General features: G+C 42.8%; 3 protein-coding genes across 12 annotated transcripts; 1 reads left to right on the forward strand and 2 right to left on the reverse strand.

The window, feature by feature from the left end:
• Positions 1–84: 84 nt before the first annotated feature.
• Positions 85–3,687, reverse strand: LOC123519552 (probable 39S ribosomal protein L23, mitochondrial). The gene is made up of 5 exons (XM_045280967.1): positions 3,625–3,687; positions 2,262–2,467; positions 1,802–1,875; positions 1,247–1,445; positions 85–1,034 (listed from the first exon to the last, which is right to left on the reverse strand). Exons 1-4 carry the CDS (start codon positions 3,636–3,638, stop codon positions 1,284–1,286), a joined length of 456 nt encoding a protein of 151 aa, XP_045136902.1. The 5' UTR covers positions 3,639–3,687; the 3' UTR covers positions 85–1,034; positions 1,247–1,283.
• LOC123519550 (N(4)-(Beta-N-acetylglucosaminyl)-L-asparaginase-like) lies at positions 3,222–6,132 on the forward strand. 2 transcript variants are annotated; one of them, XM_045280958.1, is made up of 4 exons: positions 3,222–3,372; positions 4,091–4,284; positions 4,663–4,819; positions 5,135–6,132. In XM_045280958.1, exons 1-4 carry the CDS (start codon positions 3,347–3,349, stop codon positions 5,895–5,897), a joined length of 1,140 nt encoding a protein of 379 aa, XP_045136893.1. In that variant the 5' UTR covers positions 3,222–3,346; the 3' UTR covers positions 5,898–6,132. The 2 variants fall into 2 exon arrangements, with proteins under 2 accessions (XP_045136893.1, XP_045136894.1); XM_045280959.1 differs by having other exon boundaries at positions 3,276–3,425.
• On the reverse strand, positions 6,126–17,167 carry LOC123519551 (serine/arginine-rich splicing factor 3-like). 9 transcript variants are annotated; one of them, XM_045280963.1, is made up of 6 exons: positions 12,895–13,079; positions 11,974–12,045; positions 8,295–10,505; positions 7,699–7,777; positions 7,101–7,183; positions 6,126–6,724 (listed from the first exon to the last, which is right to left on the reverse strand). In XM_045280963.1, exons 4-6 carry the CDS (start codon positions 7,739–7,741, stop codon positions 6,437–6,439), a joined length of 414 nt encoding a protein of 137 aa, XP_045136898.1. In that variant the 5' UTR covers positions 7,742–7,777; positions 8,295–10,505; positions 11,974–12,045; positions 12,895–13,079; the 3' UTR covers positions 6,126–6,436. The 9 variants fall into 9 exon arrangements, 6 of the variants coding, with proteins under 6 accessions (XP_045136898.1, XP_045136895.1, XP_045136897.1 ...); XM_045280960.1 differs by having other exon boundaries at positions 8,270–10,505; XR_006679047.1 differs by lacking the exons at positions 6,126–6,724; positions 7,101–7,183; positions 7,699–7,777 and adding exons at positions 14,308–14,409; positions 14,747–14,941; positions 17,028–17,167 and having other exon boundaries at positions 10,027–10,505; positions 12,895–13,564.
• Positions 17,168–20,802: the final 3,635 nt, after the last annotated feature.

The raw sequence follows: 20,802 nt of genomic DNA on the forward strand, positions 1-20,802 counted from the left end.
ATGTTGCATTTAACAGCGTCTCTCCAAACACTATCACATCATCTATTACCAATCTAAGGAGTACCTAAAGTGTAAAACAATTAATAAATTCATCTCTTTAATGTATAAAACATCAAAATAATATACACATGTACAGCAATTAATCTTAGGGAAATCTAGTGCTAAATGCCCTGCAGTGACCGCCACACAGAGGAACAATAGATTACTCTAGTGAGCTTCAATTTCTCTGCCTCAATCTGAATATCAGGAGGAAAACAACTTGATAACACAATGTACAGTTTTGCCTCATTCACCACCAACACCTACACCAAGCTGTCTCACTCTTCACTCTACAAACCCAAGGCTGTCATTATGCTAGCCACTACAACAAACCCAAGGCTGTCATAATAACCTCATCACTTTGTCAGGCATTTCAACTGCTCTCTGACACATATTTCTTGAATTATTCAGCACATAGACTATCTTTTATTGTTTCTCCTTGACTATTTTACTACCTTAATCCTTTCACTATTTGACACCTGTCTTTAATCATTAGCCATTCTAAGACATTTTCTGGTGTTACAGCCACCTCCGAACAATGTACCAGATAGAAACTGCAATATCTATTCTTCCTATCCCCCTCTCATGCTGTCAAATATCCCATACATTGCTACCATTCCTTTGTCTCATGTCTCCTTCCACACTCCCCCTCCAGCTCTTCCTTATTGGTTTTCCTTCCAACTAAGCAATGTATTCTGAAACACTGCTCACTCACCATGACTATTTTCAAAGACCACAGAGAACTGTTCAGTTGTCAAAGACATTTCTCTTGTGGATAGAGTATAATATTGTTAATCTGTTACTTCAACCATAAAAACATCCTTAAAACATCAAAGTAACTTCAAACAGAACCTTTAAAGAGCAGTGGAGGTGTAGCAAAGTGTTTCATAATCTGGTCCTGACTACAGACCCAACACTAGACTGAACATACTGCATGAGAGGAGCAGCTCACAGCGACCCAGCACAGTTAGAGTTACAGTGCCCAGCTTATGCAACTGAAAGAAAGAAAATAGTACAAATAGAAAGACTTGATACAGAGGAAGAAGAGGACATAACTATAATCTTTAGAAGAACTGATTAAAGAAACCAAGACAGTGATTGATGAAATGTGGAAAAAGAGAGAACGATAAAGGAAAATTCTCAACATGATCAACTGAGCTGAAAATTAACTGGTGAGGATAAACAGTGATGCCAAGGCCAAGCTTACCAAATAACACTTGATCTGACCAGTGGAACAGTAGAGGCTACAACCCAAACCAGCTGGGCACACCCGGCCTGTTGGTATTCTGCCGGGATTTCTGCTTCCATTCCTTCTCAAGAAGCTTCAGGTCCTCCTTCTGCTTCTCCCTCTCCTGTTCCTTGGCCTCGGGGAAGAGGTTTGGAAATTCAAACTTCTCTCCCTTAGGCTGAAAGAAAATTTTAGAAAAAATGTTCAAAACTTTTATCCTTTCTTCACACTTTACACTTTTTATCACACATATTGCTATTTTCAACCAGTTCTTTGTCTTGTAAGTTTCTCTTTCCAAGAAAACATAGTTCAAATTAGCCAATATATCTGGGGTGAGATGCAATTTGACCTTTTCATTACTGGAGGCAAAAAGATGTTACTGTACAGCATTATCATAATTCCACAACTACTAAAATCTGTGAGGCACATCTCTATCTTCCTCATATCTCAGTGTTCATTTATCCATTTGTATTTGTGCAAATTGACAGTTTTCATGTAGAAAGGAATAAGGAGAGAGAGCCACAGGACACTCACCAGGGTTATGTACGCCACCTTGTAATCATCATCCTTCACAACATACCCTCCCATCGCAGTCCGGGATAAATTACCTGAATAAAAGAGAAGACATTAAAAAGGACCATATAATAATAAGCTGTCAAACAAATACCTAAATAAATCACTCTTTTTAACAATTCCTGGCTTTATCTGCATGACCAAACCATCTTTATTTTTTTATCTTCCTATGAATAAAAGAGAAGACATCACAAAAAAACAAGATATAATATCAGTAGCCAAAGTCTTCAGTGTTTTAATTCCCACATAAGTATCTGAAACTGAATAAAATCACCATATAGTAAGCAGAATAAATACCAAAACATGTCATGAACTGAAGAGGTTATCATCACTATCACCTCTGTAATCCATTCCACTCCTGCTCCTAACCCAACAACACCCAGTGACCCAAACCCTCCTCCTCCCAGCACCCGAGCCTCACCCATCCTGATGTGGGTGACGATGTGCTCCACAGGGACATTGTATATCTTTTCCAGGTAGTTCTTGATGTCATTCTTGGTCATCTTCATGGACACATGGAACTGGACAACGTTAGCGGGCAGTGGGTCCCTTGGCTTCACAATTTTCATGAAGAAGTTGGGCAGAAACACTCTCAGCTGAGGGTTTCCGCGCTGGTACAGTGGATACCTGCCGGGATTGGAAGGTGTAAGGTCATTGAAGTTGTGGTTATTTTTTTTTTATATGAGAGAAAAACTGGCCAAGGTTAACGTAAAACTAAAAAAAAAGCTACTTAGTTGCCAGTCCCCTAGCAAGTCCGAGAGAGTTAGACCCTCCAAAAGAAAAGGGATAAATGTCTTGAAACCTTCCGCTTAAATGAAGTCAAGTCATAGGAAGTTGGAAATACTGAAGCAGGAAGGGAGTTCCAAAGTGTACTAGAGGAAGTTATGAATGCATGGGGTTTTATCGATGTCAATCTAACTGAATAATTTCCAAATGATGACTGTTCATTTATAGGCAAAGTGTGATGACTTCTCAAATTATGAAATAATGAATGAAGGAAATCAGCAGAGAAATTAAAGAGCTGAATTATGACTAGTCCTTTAATGGAGATGCTAATATTACTTCAATTCAAATGTGCATTGGAACTATTTTCATTACCTTAATCAATTCATCCAGTCTTTTTCATTCCTGCCAAATGAAGGAAACCAACCATTAACCCCTTCAGTACTGGAACATATTTTTATCACGAGTTTTGATTATGATTAAACAGTTTTACTTATATGAGGAAGGGTCTATGGAGGTCAAAAGATTAATGGCCACAGTCTTCACTATTTTAATCACCCCATAAGTTTCTGAAGCTGTATAAAATCACCAAAATAAGCATCACAGCACTGAAGAGGTCAACTCACCACTACCACGTACCTACTCCCTAAAACAACCAGCGGATCACCCAAGAGAGATCAGTCACCCATAGAAAGTCTTAATGAATGAACTGACCCCTGCCACGGTAGTAAGGGTGGCCCGCTACTCATGGCCGGCTAGCTATAGGTGACCCGTGTCTTTGTCATGCTGCCCCTGTGTACCCTCGCCAGGTGAGACTCATTAACAGGCCACACAGCAGAGTAACGACCCCAGGTACACACAGGTAAGTTTCCATAGCTTGGTGTGACTGGTGAAGTTAGTTTGATGAAGGGTGATGAGAGGCAGTGCTGGTGACTCGAACATTAGTGCGTCTATTTATGAATGAGTGTTAATGTGAGTGATGTGTGATAAATTGTCTTCTAAGTGTCTGTAATGGCCGGGTAATGGTTAAATAAAGAGAAAGTGGCTTAATTCCCGCTTACCATCTCGTGGACATGTTGTTGTTCTGAGGCAGTCTCAGTCGGCCCACTGCTATTTCGGATCAGCTGGAATTATTGATGCGGCTCATTGAACGTATCAATTTTGACGTAAACATCGCAAGAAATAGCCATTTTTATATAAATTTAACTTACACAAAACGTCATAACTGTAGGCCGAATTGCTAACTTTTCTGCTTGCTGCAACAGTGCAGCTATAGATTACCTAACGGATACATTTTTCACAGTCTGTCATGTCTGAGTTTCCTGAGAAAAGAATAACTGTGACCAGTAACTGGTAACAATAGTGTTGGCCTGATAAGACAGTGGAAAGTCCTGTGTTGGGTGTATGAACCGCAGATAAGTAGTGTGTAGCAGCCAGAAGGAAGTAAAATTTAAGACGCTCCCTGATGCTTTGGCCGAGATCCTATAGTGGAGTTGTATAGTAGTTACTCTTTTACTGCTCCACCAGATATAGTTGTCTGACAGCGGTGAATCAGGCCAGTATGATGAAGGAAGGTTACTGGATTCAAAGGCGTCACTACAGCGGTGCCATGGCAGGCGTTTTGCAAGGCTTGGTGCTGCTGCTGACGCCGCCTCTGCTCATCCATGGATACAAGCCCATCGTGATCAACACATGGAGCTTTACTAATGCCACAGCCAAGGGTGAGATCCGGGATAGTTGTAATGGCAATTCATAAGTATGTGCTTTATAACCTCTTCATTACTGGTACACATTTTTTACCTTGAGATTTAGGCATGATTAGACCATTTTATTGACATTAGGAAGGATCTATGGTAGTCAGAAGATTAATGGCCAGTCTTCACTATTTTAATCACTCACATAAGTTTCTGAAGCTCTATAAAATCACCAAATCAAATAGTAAGCAGAATGAGCATGAAGTCACGGTAGTCAAGTGGTTTTAATGTTGGCAGCACATCTAGTAAATTAACTATATGAAAGAGAAAAGCCAAGGGTAAGATCTTATAAGTTGGTCAATGTAGGATAAGGCTACATACGTGTGCTGGACCATGAACCCACAGCTTGGGAGATCCTGCGGCAGGGTGAGGGCACGGCGCTGGATGCTGTGGAAAGAGGGTGTGCTACGTGCGAGGAGCTGCAGTGTGACGGCACCGTGGGCTTCGGAGGCAGCCCGGATGAGACCGGAGAGACCACGCTCGATGCTATGATCATGGACGGGTGAGTGAAAGCTGTCCCTTTTTCTGAAACTTTACCATCTCTCTCTCTCTCTCTCTCTCTCTCTCTCTCTCACGACCGTTTTCCAGAGATGAGCAGCTGATAATGTGAAAAATCTCGTTAATCTGTCACCAATACCATAAACACACCCTGAAAATTTCGTGCCACTTGTGAACCAGGTAGAGCGTTTTGAAAGTAGTGAAGGTGCAGGGCAGAAAGGTTTCTGAATGTTTCATACTTTGAAAGCTTAGCAACATGAAAACTGAATTCATGGATGTCATGTGAACGAACGTAATGTTGGTATGATATGTCCTGCAGTACGACTCACGATGTGGGCGCTGTGGCGGACCTGCGCAGAGTGAAAGGAGCCATGGCCGTGGCCCGCAGCGTGATGGAGCACACCACACACACCCTGCTGGTTGGAGAGCAGGCTACGCACTTCGCCCTCATGATGGGCTTCCCCGAGGAGAACCTGACCACTCCTGCCTCGGCAGAGATGCACGAGGAGTGGCTCAGGAACAACTGTCAACCCAACTTCTGGGTAAACGTGTCGCCAGACCCCACCACCTCCTGCGGACCCTACCGGCCTAGTAATGCAAGCAGGAATGCCAAAGAATATACAGCCAGGGAGGGAGGCAACTTCAACCAACTCAATCACGACACCATTGGAATGATAGCCATAGACTCCCAGGGTCACATAGCTGGCGGAACCTCAACTAACGGTGCGCGCAATAAGATTCCTGGCAGGGTTGGAGACTCGCCTATCCCAGGCAGCGGCGCCTATGTAGACAAGTTTGTGGGCGGAGCTGCAGCCACTGGTGACGGGGACGTGATGATGAGGTTCCTGCCAGCCCTGGTCGCTGTGGAGGGGATGCGTCAAGGCTTCAGCCCCAGCAAAGCCGCAGAGATCGCCATCTACAGAGTGGCTCAGTATTACCCAGACTTCATGGGCGCAGTGGTGGCACTCAACATGAAAGGAGAGTACGGTGCCGCTTGCCATGGTATCGACCACTTTCCTTACTCTGTGGCCAGTACAGAAACTAGTGTTGTACAAGTAAAGACCGCTTCCTGCGTGGGATAATCCATAGAGAGAAGCTTCAATTCCACAAAATATCATGTTATATCTTACAACTGTTACCTATAGCATGCTCGTTACGAGTAATCATGTTGTTTCTATCAAAGTATTGGATGGCCAGTTTGTGATGAGCCTTGGGTTACAGAAGGAAAGGCAGACGACCCGCTCATTGTGTTCAGGTTCACACTTGTTTCACCAAAACCTTTTCCTTGGTTATTACTAATTAAAATATGATTCTCTACTTGTTATTTTTATTTCTAACAAATGTGAAGTATATTTACATGTTTGTACTGAACCTCCAGCATTAATGAACACTGAAAATTGATAACTTGCAATACAAAAGACAATGAAACGTGTCAAACAGTAAATATCAATAGATTATCTAACTATTTCTTGTTCAGCTATCTATTCCTGCTTGTTCAACTGTCTATTCCAACTTGTGCAACTTTATTTCTGCTTGTTTATTTATTCCTTGTTGAGCCGTCTACCTGTTTCCTGACTAACTGTACGTTTGTCTGTTCAAACGGTCTTCCAGCCTAGCCTGTTCAACTGTCTTCGCTCACACGAGTGGAAGGTGCAGCCATAGCAGAAGCAGTAGTAGTGATGATGGGTGTAGTGGCAGCAACAGCAGCATCATCTCTGAGGAACTTGAGATCATCCTTGGCGAACTTAAAGAAGATAAGATAGATGAGGGAAGCCACGCTACACACCACTGCCGGAATTATGTCCTCAGTCAGGGAGAACCAAACTAGTTGCAGGCCGTTGAAAGTAACGATTCCCAAAGTACAGAACCACCACATCCATTCCGGCCCGCGTGTTTCCTCGTAACGTTTCTGTGAGATGGGTACGGCATTAAGTAGTACTCTCATTATGAAGGGACATGGGTGAGCTGTGGGACCATGTTGTGTTGGGAGGGGATACTGTGTGCTAGTACACATCGATTATTTTTCAGACTTTTTTTTTCTCTCAGAGCTCTTCTTACACTATTAAACAAATACATACAGCTTTCAAGGCTTTCAGGGATAATTAGCCAGGTTGAAACATTTAAGAAAACGGCACGAATAAGCAATATAAGAGACGAGATAAGACATTCCTAAGACCTTTAATCTGCAAATATTGAGTCTCATAATCACCGACATGCGAGAGAAAGATATCAGTGAGAATTACTAATACCAGGCTACCAGCCAGAGATCCAATGGTTTGCCTCACCTCATGAAAAAGGAAGAGCAGGCGGCCAGTCAGCCCAACGTACACGCCAGTCAACATGGACATTCCCACATTGAGCGATGCCACTGAAAAAAAAGTGAAATGGTAGAACTACAAAGGATGCAAGAGGGAGGGCGGGAACACAATCATATCGTAACGCAGCGCTGTTTGATTTGATGGTTAGACCTGTGTTTCCCTATCCCTTCCACTTCCAGTAAATCGCATGCCTTCATTATTTAGCTTGCCACTTATTGCTTTAACTCGCAGAATGGTTGCAAGATTTATAAAAAGGAAAAGACTCGAAATCCTGCTTTAATTGCACCAAGTATGCGTTAGCTGGAAGGAAATTTTGGAGCTTACGAGCTTTTTTTTTTTTTTATAAATGTAAGAGGGGAAAGCCGGCCAAGGGAATAAAAAAAGGACCACTTAGTTGCCAGTCCCCCTGCAGGTCTGATAGTTACCTAAAAGACAGGAATAAATGTCTTGAAACAGAAGAAAAGGAAAGAACATATGACAGCTACAGTTTTCATTCTGGCCACACTTAAATCTCACTTTGTAGTATTCAACACAGACACGCATTTTCACCATCGCCAACCCTCACCTTGGCTATCAAAGTGGTCAGGATTCACCACCAGACTCAGCATCACCAGATGGCCCACGATTTGTACCAAGGCCACTAGCTAAGGGAGAGCAAAGGGTGAATTAGAAGAGGAAGCTGTATAGTGGCACAAATTATCACATACTATAAATAAACAGCAACAACATATTCTGAAACACTTGGCACATCACCTCCACTATTTTCAAAGGCTCTCATTGAAGTTCCACGGGTTTTCAATGATGTTTTGTTATTATTAGCAAGGGAAACATTCTTAACACTTTCTGTACGATGTCACGTTTTCATATTTATTCTGCTTACTGCTTAGCGATTTTATTACAGCTTCAGAAACTTATGTGGGAATTAAATTAGTGAAGACAGTGGCCATTGCTCTTCTCACTTCCATACATCCTTCCTAATATAAATAAAATCGCCTAAGCATAGCCAAAACTCATGGTAAAAATGTGTCTCAATACTGAAGGGATTAAAAACCTTGTTGACCATTTCTGTGGCTTTTGACATAGTTGTGGCGAGAGAGCTAAGCGTTTCAGAATACAATAGTCTCATTATGGCATACCTGGCTAAGAAACCCGAGTACATACACACGGCGTCTCACTCCTGGCACAGTATTGGTGTTTCTTTTCTTCTTTTCCATGATCTCGGAGTGTTACTGACCTCACCACGTCCTCAGTAGCCAAGTACAGATCAGCAGGGAGTCACACACGGCTGCCCGGATGTCTAGCTCAACTGCTTCATTTGTATTGCTTCTCTCCACCTCGTTTAGCTTGTTCTATGCTTTGTTGGGTTTTGCTTCTTACTTTACCCTCTCTCTCTTTCTCTCTCATGTGCTTTTTTACTCTTCAAGAAATCTTTTTTTTTTATCGTTTCACATATCCGTGTTTTTATTCTTCCAGATTTTCTTTTCCTGTATATTTTATGGTACTTATTTTCTTATCGTCACCTACATGAGTTATTGCAGTGCTTCAAGTAATTCTTTTTAAGTTATAAAATGTTTGATCTGTTTGTTGTCTTTATTACGTTATTCCTCAAACTAACACATAATTCACGACCTCTCTAATGCTATTGTTTGTTCCTCTAAAATAATTTCTTAGCTAATACGTCTTTCCTTTACACCTCCACTTCTGTATTCCTTGTCCTTCAGTCACTTATCTAATCTTCGCCTTTTGCTGCTTCATTCCTGTTCCTCGTTTTCTTTCTTTTCCTCAATTTTCCACTTATTCGTCTTTCCTTTCACTATCTCCCTTTAGTCACTCCCTGAGGTAAACAGCATTTAATTCATATATACGTACTAGTTTCCAGAGGCGAAGAGTTGTAGCACCTCATAGTTCATTCACAGAAGAGGAACACATTGAAAATACAACTCCTAGGAATTGAGGGAGTGAACGGAGCTTTGTCGCATCATTACTGCTAGGAGAAAGCAGCAGCTATGGGTGTCACTTGTATCACGCGAGGAAGTAAGGTTCCGCTGGCTGATAATTAGAAGACAGGAGAGAGGAAGGGAGGAAAAGAAAAAATGAAGAAAAAAGGAAGAGATAAAGCTCATACACCCATACAAGTAAAGAAAAACTCGTTACATACAAGTCGTACAGAGAAATGGAAGACAATATACAGTGGAGGGGTGTGGCGATAGCAGTTCCACAGACATAACTACACTGCTTCCCTATCTCTCGTGTCCCTGTGTTGGAGGAATCGTGTTATCTCTATGTTACCGATAAGTTATCAGGCGTACCTTTATTGGTGTGCTTTCCCTCTTCCAAAAGCGAATGAGAGAGAGAGAGAGAGAGAGAGAGAGAGAGAGAGAGAGAGAGAGAGAGAGAGAGAGAGAGAGAGAGACTGTGGAGTAGGAATGCAAGGATCTAACCAAAGCCTTTTTGTAGCAGTGGTCTTTATGCTAACTTTATCAGTAAACCTCTGAAAATATATATAAACGGTGAAACTAGCTTCTCACAAGTATTCATGTTACTTCTACCTGTGTCAAAGTTCTGGTTGGGCAGTTTGTGATGAGCCTTGGGTTACAGAGGAAATGGAGGTAGACAAACCTCTCATTGTGTTCAGCTCCATATTTCCATCTCACCAAAACCTTTTCTTGGTTATGGATTTTCTGCTTTACTTGTAATTTATATTTTTATTAAAGGTCAACTATATTTCCATGTTTCCAGCAAACCTTTAGTGTTGACGAATATTGTGAAAATTGATAACCTTCAATACAAAAGAAAGTTCAACTCAACAAGACCAGATGAATGGTGGTCACTAGTATGTCAGCAGCCAGCCAGTCAGCCAGCCATCATGCAGGATCAATAATACAGTACAGGGTTACTTGTGAAACTTCTTAATGACAAACATTCCATACCTTTCATCTTCATTTGTACTGCCACAATAACTTTAGTGCTCTATGTTTAGTAGTCTTCAAGGAAATATATCAGAAAGGTATGGTGCACATAACATTCATTCTCATACCATATAAAAGTGAGGAACCTAGAACTAAACAGGAATCTCAGTAATCTTAAAACAATGACTATTCTGTATTCAATTGATAGGCTACATAAATTTCAAGTTATCTGAATTATACATAAATTACAAAGTGAGTGTTATGAAAGTAATGACCCAGGAAATAGTGAGATTTTTCAAAATTTTGTGCAAATTTCCAACAAAAAATCTATGACCTACAATTCAAAGCGAATTAGCTTCAAGACCTTAATACAAATGGTGGAAAATATTCCTGCCAAGAGGAGCCTCAGGCCCCAATCCTCACTGTTCCCAGACACTCAGTCACTCATCGTACATACTCAGCCCTGCAACAAGAAACAACTCTTTAGTAACTTACTAAGAAAAACAATCAACAACACAAAAAATTGAAGGACACAAGTAGACAGCAATAATCTTGACCAGGAAAGTCATGATATCTGAGGGAGAACAGAACGTTTGATAAAGAAGCAGAGGCGTGCAGCAGAGGTACCCACCTTATGATCTAGAACGGGATCGTCTTCTGAAATCTGGAGAGTCACTTCGCCTGCGGTAGTCGTCATACCTATAAGGATACCCAGTAAAGCAGTGAGTTTTGAGGCCACAAGGCAATCTTACAAGATAATACCTACTCACTTGTGAGCTATGGCTGTATGAAACTACTGGCAACAGTTTCAAAATAGTGACTAGCCTGTGTAATAAGGCCACTAACATGTTACTCTCCTGTTAGTGAAGGGTCAGTACAATTTGATCTCAAGCTCATCAGGCCGATGCAAGCAGAGACTAGTGCCATTTTCAAGACTTAGACAAAGGCCAAATAACTTCCCTCTCTGCCCACGTCTACATTTCAGTACCACACTCGGTGACGCACTCGTTACACTCGCTACCTACTACCACAGTTACTGTTAAGCCCATTGTGTTGACAGAGCAGTAAGGAGAAAAACAACACATACAAAAACAATGCCACAGGAGTGCTTGTCATACTGTGGTGATTTGTTTTTGAAATATTAGCCAGATATGCAAACAATTCAAAGCTTTGCAGACACAACTTTCAAAACAAACAAACACCAAGGACATATGTCAACATCAAACAATTGCAATTGACTGAAAATAAAACACATGTGCTATTAGAACATACAAAAAAGTTGCAGCTGCCATGCAACTATGACTATTTTCTTTGATTCAATGAGACAAAGCAAAACCAAATAATCAAACTGTGCATTTGGCAAATTTTCTGTTAATCCACTAATATCTGATGCCTCCTCTTCATTAGTTCCTCAAGGGATGGCATTTATTCCTGAACACACATGCTCTAATGCTCACACATCTCTCTTGAAGCAAAAAACAATATCCATTTCCAAGCTCTACTTGAAATCAATTAAGTATTACAACAACAAAAAAATACTATTGTAAAATCAACAGCAAATCAATGCAGCAAACTGAAAATGTATGAGCAAAGAAATGGATTTCCTCTAGAACATTATTTAACTACAAATATACCAAGTAATAGGAATTCTTGTAATCTATAAGCTTCAAAATAATCTGGCAACAAGGCAATCTTCCATACAAGCATGCTGGGAGCAAGGGAAAACCTGTGGTTTCAGAAACTACAATACTGAAAACTTTTTAAAACTCAAGGTTGTTTATACAGCGGCCATCACTAAGCCGGCTTTTGGCAAAATATGCTAAGAAACAACAAAACAACCACAAATTTTACACCAAGCACAACATCAAGCTTAGACAAGCTGGCTAGTTAGGTTACCGCATGACACAGACCTTGGGGACCTTGAAACAGACCTGGGGGAGCGGGACCGGGAGCGTCTTGGTGACCGAGAGCGGGACCGGCCAAACCTTCTAGGGCTCCGGGACCTGAAATGAGCAGCTGAATTACTTCCTCTTCCCGTGAGGGTGGAGTGGTATTCGTCTGGGGAGTCACCGCCTCCTTTAAGAGAAAAATCTGTATTAACATGAGCACTTTCCATTGCCATCATTAGCAGCCCTAACAGAAAACAAAGTACTTCAGCATTGGGAGCCACCGCCTCCATTAAGAGAACAATTGTATCATCCAAGCACCTTCCATTCCCTAACACTTACCGGCCCATGACACAATACTCTGCACTATTCAGGTAAAGCTAACACTGCAACACTGCACGCTGCTACCTCCTCTTTGCTAGGCAGGCTTGTGTTCCCCGGAAGAGAGGAATGGTCACCCTGCTTACTAGGCAGCACACACACACACACACACACACACACACACACACACACACACACACACACACACACACACACACACACACACACACACACACACACACACACACACACACACAGCAACATTAAACCCACCACAACCAGGTGATTACTTTAAATATCTTACTTGAATAGCAAATGCTAATTTGTAATAGCTCTTATCTTCTAACTTATCCAACAATTATCAAGTAATGGAAAATGCTCCTAAATGACATAAAATCAGACATGATGCCACAAGCAGTCCAGCCCATTCCCACAAACCACCTGGGTGACACTCGTTAGTAACCTGCTCGAGATTCAGATGTTTCAGATAAGTATAAAACACATGAACCTGCTACAGGCAAATCAAACACTCCTTATGGTATTACCATCCTCTGAGACAGGATGGATACCTACGCTTGACTGACTGACAATCACAAACATAAGTTTGTGACAAGTGATCAAATGGTCAAATACTGAGTAGTGTACCGTCACAGCAGGGTAGGCGTTATGGTGAGACGAGGCGCGATGAATGTAAGAAAGTGGAGCGAGCGTTGGAGGGTCAAGGACCCAAGATGGTGGGTGGGGGGGCAGGCCTGATGGTGCGCAGGCTGCGGGCGGGCGATGGGCGGGCAGTGGGCGGAGGGTAGACGTAGACGGGCGGGGAGAAGAGGACACGTGAAGCGCATAAGGGCTGCCCGGGTGCCACGAGGTGCCGCGCCGTAGGAGGGCCATCAGGCAACGTGCCGCTCACCACCACCTCCGCCAAGCCTCAGAGCATCAGGAGATCCAGCACTGGCTACGTTAGCGCCCCACAGTCCAGCCCGAGTGCTCCCTGGTGGGGCACACCAACTGGACTGTGTGTAGGCGTCGGACTCAGGCTATCAAGGCTGTGCCAGTGTGGGATCAGGTTGGGAGTGGACAGAGTGCCCAGAGGAACCTCCATCCACCCCAACAACCCAATAGTGGCAGTCCACTGGACAAAGAGGCTGATGCTGATGCTAGGAGTGGTGGTGGTGATGGTGGTGGAAGTACTTGTGGTGGTGGTGGTGGTGGTGGTTGTGGTGGAGTTGGTGGTGGTGGTGTGGTAGCAACAGTAGGAGGAGTAGATGGTGGTGGTGGTGGTGGTGGAACAAGAAGTAATTTGGGCGAGATAGTCCTGTAATGGGCCACACACCACAATTAACAAAAAAAAATTCCAGAATTTTAATTTTCTTATGGTCAAAGTAACGAGGTCTATAACTTTAAAGCAAATAACAATCAAGTCCCATTTAATTGAGAAGTTACCTTCTTTTCACCCCGTGACAGACCAAGTACTGTACTTGGCCATTTACCCAAAAATGATAAAAAACTAATACAAGTGAGTTAGTCTGACTCCCACAGTTAATCTTTAGCAGGTTACTGATATGACGAGCGCTATCTGGAAGCTGAAAATTGAAGAAGGAAGATTAAATAAACAAAAGTAAATAAACACCACAGCCCAAGATGAACTAAAAGAGTGGAGTTAGCACTTGCCCTCCCCACCTGCCCCGCCAGTGCTGCCTGCTAGGACACACCTGCCACCCACTCACACACTGACACTCACACATCACCTTGAGAGAGAGACTGAAGGATATTGGTTATGTCACAGAATAGAAAAACACATCCAGTCAACACAGCCAGACAGTGAATCATAAGAGAGGACCTTGCAACACTCCTCACACAGCACAGCCAACTGTCACACACTACCACACTTCACACTCCACATTCCAGCCACAGATGAAGGGAGGGAGGCCTACCACTTGGATGAACTTTCCTATCCTACAAGGCAAAGGAGTGATCGGCACACCACAGCCGGCCCTAGCAAGTGAGTCCCTCCCAGCCGGCGCCAACATGACGCCGGCTGTCCCCCGGAAGTGTTACCTTGATCTGCGGCTCCCTCCTCTGCGTGGTGGGGAGCGGTAGCGGTCTCTGCGTGACCGCCCTGTGGACATCTCAACTCTAACCCTCACACCACACAGTCTCCTGAAAGAATGACATGTTTTTTACAACCTGTGTCTTAATTCTTTTTTATTTTGTACAAAAGAAACATGTGAGAAATTAAACTCAGACACAACACAACAGATTAAATCCCAGTGTCCCCACAATGTCAAGATGCTACAATGAGGTCTTCAAATAAATCCACAAAATGGTTTAGTTAAGCAATATGGGAAAATAAGACTTAGAACACACTGTCCCACAAGTAAGCCATCCATGCAAGCCAGGTGACACCACAAACCACTCTGACAATTGAAGCTCTAGAGAAGATTAAACAAGTCAATAAACACCACAGCCCGAGATGAGCTACAATGCCAGTACTCACGTGCCATCCAGCGCCCTCACAGCATCCTCTGCGTCTCTGGGGTCCTCAAACTCCACGAAGGCGAAACCCGGGGGATTGCGAGCTACCCACACGTTCACCAGCGGCCCGTACTTTGTGAAGGCGGACTCCAGCTCGTGTTTAGCGGCATTGTTGCCAAGGTTGCCCACATAGACTTTACAATCCATCCGCATTATTCTGTAAAGAGGCAAGGCGTTTGTTTGGTTCTATTGCTGACCACGACTGGCGGGTTTGCCATAATTAGACCAAATTACCTTTTTTTCAGGCTTCTGAATTTTCCTAAAATTTACAGTTTAGTATATCTTTTAATAAACTCATTTTGAAGAGCTCTATGTCTCTGGCAGTCCAAAATCACCAAAATATATAAATGGAGAACCCTTGGTAGAGAATCTGTCAATTATAACATAGTTGCAGACCGAAACATAAATTGTAACTAGTTTTTCATGCTTTTCTTTACAAACTTCTCCTTTTTACTTTTGATTCTCTGAGATATATTAAACAAATCTATAGTCACATTTTCATTTAGGCCTTAGAAAATTTTTGAAATTACAATTTTTCAACAAGGTAAACTGTTCCACTGAAACATGCCACATGGCTAACTGAAGCAGGTAAGATGATCATTTGGCATATTTTGGTGTAACAAAGCTGGCAATCCTGCAGTGCTGACAGGGAAACAGGAACAATGGAAAATAAACTAACAAGAAAATGACGAAAAAAAAATTTATATATATATATATATATATATATATATATATATATATATATATATATATATATATATATATGAAATAATAGAGTAACTTAACAATCTATCCTCACTGTTGAGTGGGAAGGCAAGGCGTTAGTATAGACCATTGGGAAGCAGGAAGTAATACACTGAACAGTATGACAATGCATAAGGGTATGGGAGGAAATGGTAATAAAAAGTTGATAAAGAAAAATGGATAGCAAATAGAGGAATAAGAGGAAAAAGGAATAAAAAAAAAAGACACTGAATAAGGGTATGGGAGGAAATGGTGATAAAAGCAGCTGATGGAAAGAAAAATGGATAGCGAATCGAGGAATAAGAGGAAATGAAAAAAAAAAAAAAAAAACACTGAATAAGGGTATGGGAGGAAATGGTAATAAAAGCAGGAGATGGAAAGAACAATGGATAGCGAATAGAGAAGGAGAAAAAAGGGAATGAAAACATGGCAATAAATAAGGGAATAGAAGGAAACCGGTCACTGTCCCTGAGAAACCGTCCCGCGCGCTCGCCTAATTCCCGGCTCCCACTTCACAGTTCCTCCACTCAGCTGATTTGACGTCAAATATATATGAAGCCACGCTATTGGTCTGAGAGAGAGAGAGAGAGAGAGAGAGAGAGAGAGAGAGAGAGAGAGAGAGAGAGAATGATAACGAATGAGAGATGATAACGAATAAGGAGAGAGAGAGAGAGAGAGAGAGAGAGAGAGAGAGAGAGAGAGAGAGAGAGAGAGAGAGAGAGAGAGAGAGAGAGAGAGAGATGGTAACGAATAAGGCAGCGTTTCTCAACCTTTTTACCCTTGCGTAACCCTTAAAATACATGATGTCTCAAGGAACCCCTGCGTAAAAAACAAAATGATATACCATATAGTTTTCATTTTTTGCGACGTCAAATGAGGTGGGTGGAAGAGCTACGAAGGGGGAGCCGGGAATGGAGGCGAGCGCACGGGACGGTTTCACGGGGACAGTGCCGGAAACAGTAATAAAAACAGCACAAAGAGGAAAATGGGTAACAAATAAAGGAACAGGAGAAAAGGGAACAAAGAACCGAGAAAAGCGAGAGGAACACATATTAGGACATTACCAAACACACACACACACATATATATATACCAGCCTCCCTCCCTCACACACACACATTACATTATTATTATTATTATATACCAGCCTCTCTCCCTCACACACACACACACTGAAAAAATACATTAATAACCTTCCACCGAACAAACAAACTGGATGAAATAAAAAAAAAACACGCACGTAAAAATGAAAGAACAAGAGGATAAATTACAGGAAGTCAAGGTGAAAGGGCATGAAAAAGATAAATATAAATACGCGTCAGAGAGAGAAGGAGAGTGGCAGCCATTACATATTTGGATCGAAGCCTTGGTACCTTCAACCATTTTCCTCTCCCCTCTAATTAACACTCAAGCCAGCAAACTCTCGCCACACACACACCTGGCCGGACCATTCACACACCTCCTGGCCAAATTACATACAGCAGCGAGGAGGAACTTACTGGTAACGCGATATATAAAGATGACGGAGGCCTCCCCCTCTCTGTCTGTGCCACTCCTTGTGATGACGTCACGAGCAGAGCATCCAGACGGGCTGTTGGTTCTTCTCTCTCTCTCTCTCTCTCTCTCTCTCTCTCTGGTTCTATGGAGCGAGGAAGAGGAATTGGAGGAAGAGATGGTGATGCTGATGGAGGAGTAGAAGGAAGAGATGGTGGTGGTGGTGAGAGTGGAGGCTGCCTTTTCCATTAATAAAACGTTGATTATTACTATTATTATTATTCCTGGCTGACCATCAAGCGACAGTGAATACAATACAGTGTAAACACGTACGTCAGTTTAGTTGGTATAGCAGTCACAATTTACATACCACACCACCACCGCTACCATCACACACCATAACATACCACACAACACCACCACACACCATAACATACCACCACCATCACACCATAACATACCACACAACATCAACACCATCACCATCACACCATAACATACCACACAACATCAACACCACCACCACTACGTACATACCACACCACCATCACCACTACCATCACACACGTACACCACAGCACACCACATCGCCACTACCACCTCCACCTCCACACCACGCAACCACTACCATCACACACCATACCGCACAACAACCTACCACACCCGGTATCTTTGGCACCCGGACCCTTCCCGTCCTGCTACCGCACCTCTGCCCGCACCCGCACCTGCACCTGCACCCGCAACCGCACCCGCACCTGCACTCGTGCCAGCACCCTATCCACCAATCACCCCTTCGATCCTGCTCCATACTGGACCTTCTCCACCAATCACTGCCCCTCTCCAGGTCCGCGCTCTCCTCGCTCCTGCTCTGTCCCAGTCACCCGCCCAGCTATGCCCCGCTCGGCCCCACCGTCTGGCTCTCCTACAGAAACTACTCTTTAAACGTATTTTCTCGGTTTTGCATGTGTCTGTAGGTGTTTTCGAAACTCCGGGTGTAAGAAGAGATGGATGACAAGAAGTGGAAGAAAGAGGAGGAGTGTGAGAGTGAGGGCGGGGGAGGTGAAGTCACTCAGCAAAGGTGCCAAAAAAATCTCTGCGTAAGGGTAGGAACATTTCTCTGTTATTAATGGAGCTGGCATTGTTCTAATATCTGATTTGTTATTAGCAACGTAAAGCAACTTTCAAGCCATAATAGAATCGAGTCCAGTTGTGTTTCTGTTTAACGAAAAAATGACATTAAAGTCACTGCATAGAATATAAACTTTTTTTAATTACTACGTTTAAGATTGTTCTGGTGCTTGATATAACACTTAAAAAATATGAAAAACATGATACAACTAATAACATTCCATATAATTTAGTCTAAATATTCGTATTTTCAAATTCAAAATGTTTAACGGTACCAATACAGATAACAAAAATCTTTATGAGACAAGGAATCTGTGTTTTCTTTATTTGGCTGGAAAGCAAAACTTTTTCGCATTCAGAAAATGTAACACGATGTAGTGTGGCTGTGCTTTCCTTCTCGACATAAGAAGTGTTCGTGACACCGTTAATTTCGAAAATACAACATTCGTTCGACTTCTTTTCGTAAACAATCGACCCGGTTACGATATTATATTTCGGTTATTAGTTTAACTATTTGTTGCGTTTAAAATTGTAGTGCATTCCAGTCTGGGTGCCTTTTTTCTTCTCGCGATTTTTAAAATGAATTACGTACGTAAATATTGGACCACAAGGGCACCTCAAGCCATCCCCTCCCCACCAAGGTCAGTACACCAATGTTGGCCCGCACTCCACCGTGTTTCCAGGCCCAGAGAGTGAAGCACAGCCAGAATCAATCACAAGAATGGATAAATAGCCCATTACTGTGTTAAATAAGGCAATGGTTATGTATATCCCCATTCAGTCTGCCTGACGCCTACCAAAACACCTCCTACTAACTTCTCTTCCCTCTCTGTGTCACCTATTCAACATTTCCTTCAATTCTCAGTGTTTCCTGCTATTGCCTGAGTGTGTGTGTGTGTGTGTGTGTGTGTGTGTGTGTGTGTGTGTGTGCTGCTCAACGTAGGATAGCCCCCGCCTCTCTCTCTCTCTCTCTCTCTCTCTCTCTCTCTCTCTCTCTCTCTCTCTCTCTCTCTCTTCTCGTGTTAATATGTCAATAAAACCATAAAAACACCCTTGAAAACATGTGTCACTATTGAAGAACCGTATTTTGAAACGCTCTATCTTCTCACTGCTATGGTTTTCTAAGGCCACAGTGATACCTAGCCGGGTTCTTAAGAGTGTTTCTCCTGTTAATAATGCAGGAATGTTGTTAATCTGTCACTAGAACCTTAAAAACTCTTACAACTTATTAATGACGAACGATAGACACAATCCATCACTAAGGGTGGAGCTTTGACGGTGTGGCTTGACAATGTTCTGACCAAGAATGTTACTAAACCCTCCACTCCTTCACCCCAGTCTCTCTCTCTCTCTCTCTCTCTCTCAAAGCTAGTCATGGTACAATCAACGACTCGCAAATGTGTTAGTGAGGGAGTAACTTTAGCAAACATGATCATGGCGATTTGGCAGCATAATAAAAAAAAAAAAAAAAAAAAACATTATATAAAAGGAATTACCCGATGTATAGGCGTGTGGGTTTGTTCAAGTACATTACAGTGCACAGCCTGAGACTAATGATTTCAATATTGAGTGTACTTAATTCGAATGCACGTACGTGAGAAGGGAGAGTGAGGTGAGGTGAGCGTGCTTCTGTCTCCTGTTTTTTTTTTTTTTTTTTTTTGGCCATTACCTTGGCATGAGCTCCACCTCGGTAACCACAGCCTTCTTCCCCTGAAGCCAATTGATGTTGAAGGTGGTGGCTGGATGTTTCCATGGGGGAAGGGTGGGCAGCACGAGCTGGTCCGCATCGTCCAGTCTCACGCCCGTTTGCTGGCAGAGCGTGTGTAGTCTGACTGGACTGGACGGCGGACCGCGTTGTGGAGGTGGTGGTGCTGCCAGATGATATTGTTTGCTGTGTTACCGAGGGGTGCTTTCCGAGCCGCTTTTATCCCATATGATAGGAGGAGGGCATCGCGACGTAGTTGTAGTGGTGGTGTATTGGCCTCAGCCTCCATCCGCGCCACACGAGTGCAGCGCAGGACTCCAAGACACATTCGCACACATTCATTCTGCAGTACATCCAGCCTCCTAAAAGTGTTGGTTCCGACGCAGACCCATACACCGGTGAGCCATAGTCTAAATGAGAACGAATTAAGGACTTGTACACCATTAATAAAGATTTTCTGTCTGCTCCCCATGAAGTACCAGAAAGGTATTTGAGGACATTGATCTTTTACGACAACGAATGAGCAATTCATTAACATGAGTCTTCCAATTGAGTCTGCTATCAAAATGCAGACCCAAGAACTTGACTGAATTTTGAAACGGTATCGGTTGGCCTTGAAGAGTTATTTGCAAATCAGGTACGTTACGTCTAGTGAAAACAACACCGATACACTTAGCAACTGAAAACTTAAATCCCCATAATGAGGCCCAATGCTGGACGGAATCAAGAGCATCCTGAATCCGCCCGCTGAGAATTGTGCGTTAGGCGAGGAGTGCCATAACGCACAATCGTCGGCGTACAATGAGTATTTAAGATTCCTTGGAACGGGAGTTGTTGACAGAATATCATTAATCATTATACAAAATAAAATAGGACTAAGAACACTACCCTGCGGCACCCCGTTCTCCTGGACGAAAACGTCCGAGATTACGTTACCAGGAAGCTTG

This window comes from Portunus trituberculatus, chromosome 45 (assembly GCF_017591435.1).
Source record: "Portunus trituberculatus isolate SZX2019 chromosome 45, ASM1759143v1, whole genome shotgun sequence".
In the NCBI taxonomy this organism is placed as follows: domain Eukaryota; kingdom Metazoa; phylum Arthropoda; class Malacostraca; order Decapoda; family Portunidae; genus Portunus; species Portunus trituberculatus.